We start from the raw sequence: 8,438 nt of genomic DNA, 5'->3' as shown, positions 1-8,438 counted from the left end.
TAGTGCAATAGTGATGGGGGTGGGTGAAAAAAAGATACGTAATAATTATGTTGTTATGTTCGTTATAATAAATTTTGTTTCTTATATTATTAAGGTATAGGTTTTATTTTTTTCTCACAAATATCTTTATTAATTTTTAGCATTTTACAACCACAAATCACCCCTCACCCTAAAACCCAATACTCACTCTCTTGATACAAACTTTACATCTTTACTATTTTCACGTTACAATTTTTTTTTATAAATTGCAAGAATGGTAACCACACTTTTTTGAAAGTCATCAAGCTTTCCTTCGGCTATACAGGTCAGTTTCTCCGGGTATCTCAGTGTTCTTCCAGTTCAATGCAATCACATGCTTGGCCTGTAATAGGCAAAAACCGACAAGCTTTCTCCTTATTTCAGTCGTATAGGTTTTTATTTTAGCCCATATTCTTTTTTTGCCTTTACCTGCACTGTATTTTATAGCTATTTGCAGTATTTTCTTTTGTTTGTTTTTCCAAAAATAAAAAATACTCTAAAAAATACTCTATGCAGTTCCCTGTAGTGACGCTAGGGTGCAGTAGTTGGGCGGTACCATAGATATCACAGTCCAGGAGCGGCCTTTGATTGGCTTAGCGCTATGGTGTTAGGGTATATCTTCTATGGTATTTACGGCTGAAATACCCAGCCCGCCCCGGAAAGCGCTTTACCGCCATTTCAGGCTGCAGAAGAAGCAGCGTGCTCGTCTCAGCCCCGCGTTAGTGGAGCACAGCAGCGCTGCGGACTCGTTTTTTTTAACCCCAGGATTCTCTCTTATTACTCTTCTTTATCGTTATTTTTATTTTAAGTTGAGGTGAGTTATCAGGCGGGAGGTGAGAGGATGAGTTACGGCCGGCCTCCGCCCGATGTCGAGGGCATGACTTCGCTGAAGGTGGACAACCTGACTTACCGCACGTCCCCCGAAACGCTGCGCCGCGTGTTCGAGAAGTACGGCCGCGTCGGGGACGTGTACATCCCGCGGGACCGCTACACGAAGGAGAGCCGCGGCTTCGCCTTCGTGCGCTTCCACGACAAGCGCGACGCCGAGGACGCGATGGACGCCATGGACGGAGCCCTGCTGGACGGGCGGGAGCTGCGGGTGCAAATGGCGCGCTACGGCCGCCCGCCGGACTCCCACTACGGCCGCCGGGGAGGCCCACCGCGCAGATATGGAGGGTACGGAAGGAGAAGTCGCAGGTAGCTGGTTAAAGCTACGAACCTGCTAATTATTTATACAAATCACATACACATAAAACACACACAAGCTTTATTTCTCTATTTTTAAGAGCTAACTTAGGTTAGCTATTATTAAGGTAGCCTTGGTTAGCTTTATGGCTGAACTAGGCTAAGCTAACATAGCCGCGGGCTTTTGAGGCCTTGTTTGGTAACGTTAGATTTAGCTTATTTGTGGAACCTGATCTGATTTAATTAACGTTAGATAACCTATCGAAATTATATAATATTGGTTTATTCTTACATATTATAAAAGCAAAGTTAGCTAGAGGTAACAGTTAAACTCTTAAAATAAAGCTTTAAAATGCTTTGAGGCCTAGCTAGTTAAGCTAAGTTACATGCCTATTAGCTACGTACGTTTGAGCTCTTGTTAGCGAATAATTCTGTTGAACGTGTTTTTAAAACTTAAAACTAAAATTAATTCTTTTTTTTGCTAAAAAAAATGCGTAACTTGTTAGCGTTAAGCACTTTTCTGTGTTTTTTGTTTTGCTTATATTTTCTAGCTTAAAATGCACCTAGCTGAGATGGCTAGGTTAGCTTTAGCACTATGTTAGCGTTGCTGCGGGCTTCTGAGGCCTTGTTTGAGTAAGGCTGCAGTCTGGCGCCTAAAGTTAATTGTTTTAACGTAGCTCATTTCTTGAAACTAGTGTTAGCTATTTTACCTACGGTTAGATTACCATCTCGAAATTGTTTAAGCGCTTTTATTACTTATTATACTATAGAAGGCAGTGTTTACTCGTAAAATAAAGCTTTAAACGGCTTTGAGGCCTAGCTAACCTATACGAATTCTAGCTACGTGCTTTTGAACACTCCTACTATTAGGAGTTCGCTAGTAACTGTTGAACGACGTGTTTTAAACCTTTCAAAATCCAATTGATTTTAGCTATAAAAAATATTTAATCCTTAATATTAGCTTTTCCATAAAGCTTAGTAAACTAGCAAATCTAACTAACGTTAGCTTATTAAGCGTGCTATTTTTTAGCTATAGGCTAAAAGCGTTGAGTGCGTTTGAGGCCTTGTTTTGAATATATATCTAATTAATTTGATTTTTATCTACTTAGCGTTAGCTACTTAGCTAACCTTTTTGAATTGGTTTAAGCTTGATTAAATTATAGTAGTAAATGCAGTCATTAACTAGAGTTAAAACTCAAACTAAAGCCAAAATTGTTGAGGCGTAGCTAACAAGCTAGCTGACTGTTAGGTTAACATTTAACGTTACATGTTTGAGTGGTTGGTTTGAGCCCCGTGTTAAAAGAAGGCTAGCTATTGAGCAATGCATTTTATAATTTTAAAACTCTATTTTATTAGTAAAACTAGTTGACTAAAATATATATTATGCTTTATCTTAAAGGTTGTTTAGCTATCTCACTAACTAACGGTATTTAAATTGAGTTATAAGGGTTTTTTATGGCCTTGTTTAAGTAAAGTTGCAGTCTTTTTAGCTACTTAAGTGTTTAGGAATAATTTTATACTTGATAGCGGAAAATAGAGAAAAAGCCTTAAATTGTATTTAGGCCTAGCTTGAACGTGTTAACCTTTTTTTAAAATCCACTTTATGAGCTGAAATTATATATGCTATAAGCAAACATCATACTAAAGTTAGTCCCTTGAGTAAGGAAATCTTCACTTGAGGGGGGAAAAAACTAACGCACATTTTAATGCTTTCCCAGGTTTAAGTCTTTAAAAACTAAAGGGAAAATGCCGAAAAGTTCAGAACGATAGATCTTCATGTTCGAGATTGAGAGATCCAGGTGTAATTTGTCTCAGCTTAATCCGTTCAGTCATATCAACCATAAAACAGCAGCTTATTAATGATTAATAGAAGTTACTGGTTTACCAGCTTGTAGACTTTCAACAGTTTGATCAAACTAGAGTCAAACTACCAACAAAAGGTGCAGTGGAGTCAAAACTAAACTAATTTGTTGCCCACAACTCAAGTGAAACATGGTCAGTTTTTTTAGTTAAATTTATTTTAACAAAAGTATTAAATGAACATGAACAAATTTCAGTACAGATAAAAAGAATAAAGCATCTCAGTCATACCAAATAAGAGTAAAAAAAGATGTACAAGGTAATTAGTTGTCTAATATTGGTACTCAGGAATTGATTTAATGGTATACCACCCCATAAGTGCAGCTGCTTCAGCTTTATTTACCTTTGCAGTCCTCTGTTCAACAGAGACTATGTCATGAGAGAATAACAGCCATTGTTTTGAGACACCCATTAAATATTATAGTTGTTTTAGCTGCTTTTAAGCAAGGAAAGATTAGTGTCTTTTGAACTAGTGTAAATGTAAAAGAACGGTCCTCAGTTAACAAAGACGTGGATTTTTGTCAATATGAATTTCAAGCATATCGATAATTGTAAGTAGAATGTAGGGCTGGGTGATGTGCCCCTAAAATATGGTGGTATTTCATGGTATTTTCGCAATAACAATATTCTTGGTGATATGTCAAAATATTAAATAAATTAAAAAATATTGCACTACTGCAACAAAATAAAAATTAGATTATTGCGTTATATTGCAGTCCCCTAACTGATATTAAAAAAACGTTTTATCAGAATCATGTAGAATCATGGTATCATGTAATGATACTAATAATCCACTACAAATATCTCCATATATCCAGGATTAAAGTAAAATATAAATGATACTGTACAGATATAATCTGTCTCTCATAGATATATAATGGAAATTAGAAAAAAATGAAAGTTTATTTTGCTAAAAACAGCAAACAAGTATTACCTGATGTGGTGATTAGGGATGGGTGATATGGCACCATATTTCAGGGCATAATATCACTCACTCACTTATTTAAAAATGGTGACTATATCATAGTGTACAGTATGATATGGCACACCCCTACACTGCGCTCATGCTGGGCCTTTTTCAGTATCAAAAGCGCAATGAATACAAATATAAATAAAGAAATAAAGCTTTGTGTCAACGTAAGCTCTTGCATTTCACTAAATTGTATTTAAATGTTTTAAATTCATTAAAAGACGTTATTTTTTTTGTTGTGATTTTTAGCCGCAGTCCCCGCCGCAGGAGACACAGCCGATCCAGGAGCCGAAGCCGCTCTCGCTCCCGGAGCCGATCCCGCTACAGCAGGTCCAGATCCAGGTCTTACTCCCGGTCCCGCAGCCGCTCCAAGAGCCGGACACCACGCAGAAGCAAGTCCAAATCCCCGTCCAGGTCCCGCTCTCGCTCCAAGTCCAAATCCCACTCCAGGAGTCGCAGCCCCCAGTCGAACAGGGGGTCTAAATCCAGGTCCAGGTCCAGAAGTAGGGCCAAGTCTCCCGAGGGAACTGGAACTGAGCAAGAGCCGTGAACTCGAATCTAGGTAAGCGGAGAGAGACGACCGGAAGTTTTGACCATTTGTTTTCTCCATTTTAAATTAAGACTTAATGTGAATAAAGACTTTATTTTTCCACAAATGCATTGTTGTGGTAGGTTTAAGGTTTAAGTGCATGTAAAAATAAAAAAACTATATTTTTAGCAGTTTTTTTTTTCAGCAGCTAATTGCTGTTAAAAGTTCTAATACTTTCTAATACTGATTGCTAAGAAAGTTAAGGTGGGAAAAACTCTAATGGACATGCCTAAATATGGTATGATTTTAGAAAAATAATAATTTAAAATGTTTTTTTAAGTCTAAACTTTTGCTTTATTTAACCCTCTGTGGCATTTTTTTTATATTTAATGTTATATTGGTGTGAATAAAAAGCACTCCTAAGAGAAAGATGTCTGACAGCATAATATTAAATTTAGGCAACAATTAAACAATGATATTTAAAGCCAAACTGTTAAATTACATATTGATTCTCACACCCATTTTTTCTATGTTAAAGGTATTTATTTTAAGTATAATAAACGATATATCGCATTTTTATATGCATTATCAATTACTGGTTCTGTTTCCCGTGTAGCTTCTGCAGTTAAAAAGATTACTCTACCTTTAGATAGAATGTTAAACCAGATTTGATATAGTGGATGCATGCGATATATATTTAAACAATAAAAATTAACATGTAAAAAGTAAAAGGAATTATTTTTCTGATTAAAGGTGTTTTTTTTTACACTTAAGTGGAAACATCATGCCATAGAGGGTTTAAAAAGTTAAGTATCCTTTACAAACACAAGTTATAATGTAAAGGATTGCATGAACAGGATGTCTGTGATTTTTAATGTACACCCTGAAATTGATTTGGAGCAGCCGAAGGTAAAGCAGTAAGTATGTCTTTGTTTGAAAACATGAAAACAATGGATAATGGGTGGTAAATCTTTCATCTAAATGTGGAATTCTTTCCTCCAAGCTGCTGATTCCTGTTTGCAAAAGAGGAGTTTGGGGGCAGTTTGAGAGCAGTTAGTGTGTGATCCGACCATTGGCTGCCTGCTGCTGGTTGGCGGTTACTATGGAGCAGGTCGGTCTGATTGAGTGTTGAGGTGGTGTTGAGGTACGTTCGAAGGACAATGGACTGAGGCCTTTTTCATCATCCTTCTCATACGCCAGTGTCTATGGTTGCATAGACATAAAAAGAAAGCAGGATGGAAAGAGGGGTGGTTTCTAAAAGCTTGTTTAAGGAGTCTGAAAATTTAGGTTTTTATGGTTAAAATAAAATAGTATTTAGGCTAGTGCTGGGCGGTATAACTGTTCATTCGGTACAGATACTGTGAGTTTAGAACCAGTATGCGTTTCACATACGGCCACACCACTAGAGGCGCTGCGGAGCACCGGCAAACGCAGTCAAAGAAGCAGACGCAGCGTGCTAGCTAATGCTAACAAGGCTGACTGTCTGGAGAAACATGAGAACAGAACTTTATCAAAGGAGTTCATGCAGCTAACCCTTGCCATATGAGTGCTGCTGCTGTTTTATTTTATTTGGATAAAATCAAAGTATTCATTTAGAGTAATTCCTCTAGGCGAGCCCAGAATCGGCCCTGGGCGCAGAATCATTTACTTTCAACGAGAGAACTCTAAAACTCTGGATATGAGGTTAGCTACGAGCTAGCTAACTTTACTAGGGAGAGAACTAAGGTTAGCGGAGTGCTAGCTAACATAAGCTACGAGCTAGCTACTGTTACTGCGGATAAAAATAAGATCGGTGGGGCTAACATTAGTGGCGAGTTAGCTAACATCACTGGAGAGAGAGAACTGAAGTTAGCGTAGAGCTAGGTAACATTAGCAGAGAGCTAGCATTAACAGGAGAGAACTAAGGTTAGTCAAGTTAACATAAGTGGCATACTAGCTAATATAATAATATTAGCGGCGTTAAATTGATTGAAGAAAATGTATTACAAATGGAAAATGTTAATTTACAATAAATTATTCTCTACTTGAGAAGTTATGGCTACATTTTTGGGACTTATAAATAAATTATAAATTATATTTATTGAAGTCTTGAAAAGGTCTTAAGCATTGAATTTCACTTTTAAAATGGAGCAAGAGCCCTGTTAATGCACACTGAACTAAATGTATTTGTTAACTGGAGAAAGAAGTGAATTGTGGCTGTAATTTAGTACTATAATACTGTAATTCCTCAAATATGTGTGCCATATCACATTGTACTCAATATCCTGCACATTTTAAGTAGTGAAAGATATTATACCCTAAAATATTGCATCATATCACTCACCCCTATATATTCTTTAGTCATGCAGAAAAGAAATAAATAATACCAGGCTGTATCGCGAACCATTCAAACTTGAAAGATACCATGATGTGTATTTTTGGTCATACCGCCCAGCACTACTTCAGACTACACTTGAAGTATAAACGCTTTAATAAAACTTCTTAAAATTGCTTTTAGAAACTCACACCCTTTATCCCCCGGTTCAGGTTTGTCGGTTTATGTACATGAAGGTTTCCCGACACCGACTGGGGTGCACATCTAACTCCAGCAACTTGCCAGAGGCTTGTTGCAATATATAGACAGACACGTGTGTGGAAGCTTTATTTATTTTATATATATTCTTTTTAAATGAAGGTGTGACCTTAAAAAAGTGAGCTATGCTTAATCAGCTGCTGCCACTTTTTCCTTTTCTCTTTTTCTCTTATGGAGATGATGTACAAGCTACAGTTTGCTTGTAGAACTGAAATGAACTGAAATAAAAAGGTCAGCTCTGTTGTGTTCTGTAAATCTCACTAACTCTTTTCTTTCCTAGATGATCTCAGATGACTGAGACCTCTTCAGTGAGGGCATCGCTTCAAATGGGGGAAAAGTCCGTCTGAGGATTTCTAAAAATTCGCCTGTTCAAATCGAAAGAAAGGTTATTGTAACTTGGTCTACATCTTTTTAAATGATTTTTCTTTCTTTCATTTTTTCTTTTGCTTTCAGTTTCTTTAAAAATGTTCTGTATCATATATATTGAAGTTTGTGATCATATTTAGGATTTAAAAGTGCTTAAGTGGGATTCTTAGGTGAAAACAACATATTTTTCTTCATTTTTGCTAGTTTTTTTGCATTTGTGTAGTAGTACTTCATGTAATTGAATCTCCCAGACAATAAAGTAAGTTCATTTTTTTAATCACAACTCTTCAATCCCTTTCATTAACACCTTTATTGTGTATTAAAGTCTTTGGATGTTTCATCTTTGAGAAAATTCACTCTGTAATAAAGCTCTGGCCGGAAATCAAACTCTTAACGTAAATACACAAACATGTTAAAGAATAAATTTGGACAAAAACTAAACACTTATTGTAAAAATCGCGTTTGTAGTTGCTGAGCAAACATATATATTTCTCTTTTTTTTTTTTTTTTGTATGTGTATGGTACCTGCTAAGTTCACGGAGTTGTGATTTCTAATATTCTCTCTTGTGTATCTTTTGTGCACTAGGCGCAGTTGCGCAGCAGTTTTGCAGAGTATTGCTGGTTAGCTGTTAAGGTGGCGTGTTGCTGTGCAGAGTGCTTGGCTGTTTCCAGTATTCTCCTGATTGCTCCTGTGTAACGGCTTGATTTGACGGGTTTTTAAAGCTCCGGCAGATCGTCAATTAAATTTTTTATTTTAATAGAATGATCCTGAGCAGGTCTTTCTGTGTAAAAACCCTTTTTTGTTCATTAAATCCATAAAATAACATTTGAGAGGAGATGCAGCATTTATTACACAATAGCACCATTTGTCTATATGTGGAGGAAGTACTCTACTGTAAGTTCCATGTGAATGCTAATAAAACTCCTTTTGTTTAACA

General features: G+C 36.7%; 1 protein-coding gene across 5 annotated transcripts; it reads left to right on the top strand.

Annotated features, from left to right (window-relative positions):
• Nucleotides 1-663: 663 nt before the first annotated feature.
• On the top strand, nucleotides 664-8,438 carry srsf2a (serine and arginine rich splicing factor 2a). 5 transcript variants are annotated; one of them, XR_007424431.1, is made up of 5 exons: nucleotides 664-1,215; nucleotides 4,283-4,595; nucleotides 5,566-5,706; nucleotides 7,415-7,519; nucleotides 8,087-8,438. XR_007424431.1 is itself a non-coding variant. In XM_007241290.4 (3 exons), the coding sequence occupies exons 1-2, from the start codon at nucleotides 860-862 to the stop codon at nucleotides 4,581-4,583; spliced, it is 657 nt and encodes a 218-aa protein (XP_007241352.2). In that variant the 5' UTR covers nucleotides 665-859; the 3' UTR covers nucleotides 4,584-4,595; nucleotides 7,415-8,438. The 5 variants fall into 5 exon arrangements, 2 of the variants coding, with proteins under 2 accessions (XP_007241352.2, XP_007241354.1); XR_002652368.2 differs by having other exon boundaries at nucleotides 7,415-8,438; XR_002652367.2 differs by lacking the exon at nucleotides 5,566-5,706 and having other exon boundaries at nucleotides 665-1,215.

Source organism: Astyanax mexicanus, chromosome 15 (genome assembly GCF_023375975.1).
Source record: "Astyanax mexicanus isolate ESR-SI-001 chromosome 15, AstMex3_surface, whole genome shotgun sequence".
Taxonomy (NCBI): domain Eukaryota; kingdom Metazoa; phylum Chordata; class Actinopteri; order Characiformes; family Acestrorhamphidae; genus Astyanax; species Astyanax mexicanus.
The sequence above is the reverse complement of the archived record's forward strand: the minus strand, read 5'-3'. Positions and strand labels throughout refer to the sequence as shown.

Coding starts and splice junctions, on each gene's coding strand:
- srsf2a (XM_007241290.4), top strand. CDS start 860: ATGAGTTACGGCCGGCCTCCGCCCGATGTCGAGGGCATGACTTCGCTG. Junction 1,216..4,282: donor TACGGAAGGAGAAGTCGCAG/GTAGCTGGTTAA, acceptor TGTGATTTTTAG/CCGCAGTCCCCGCCGCAGGA.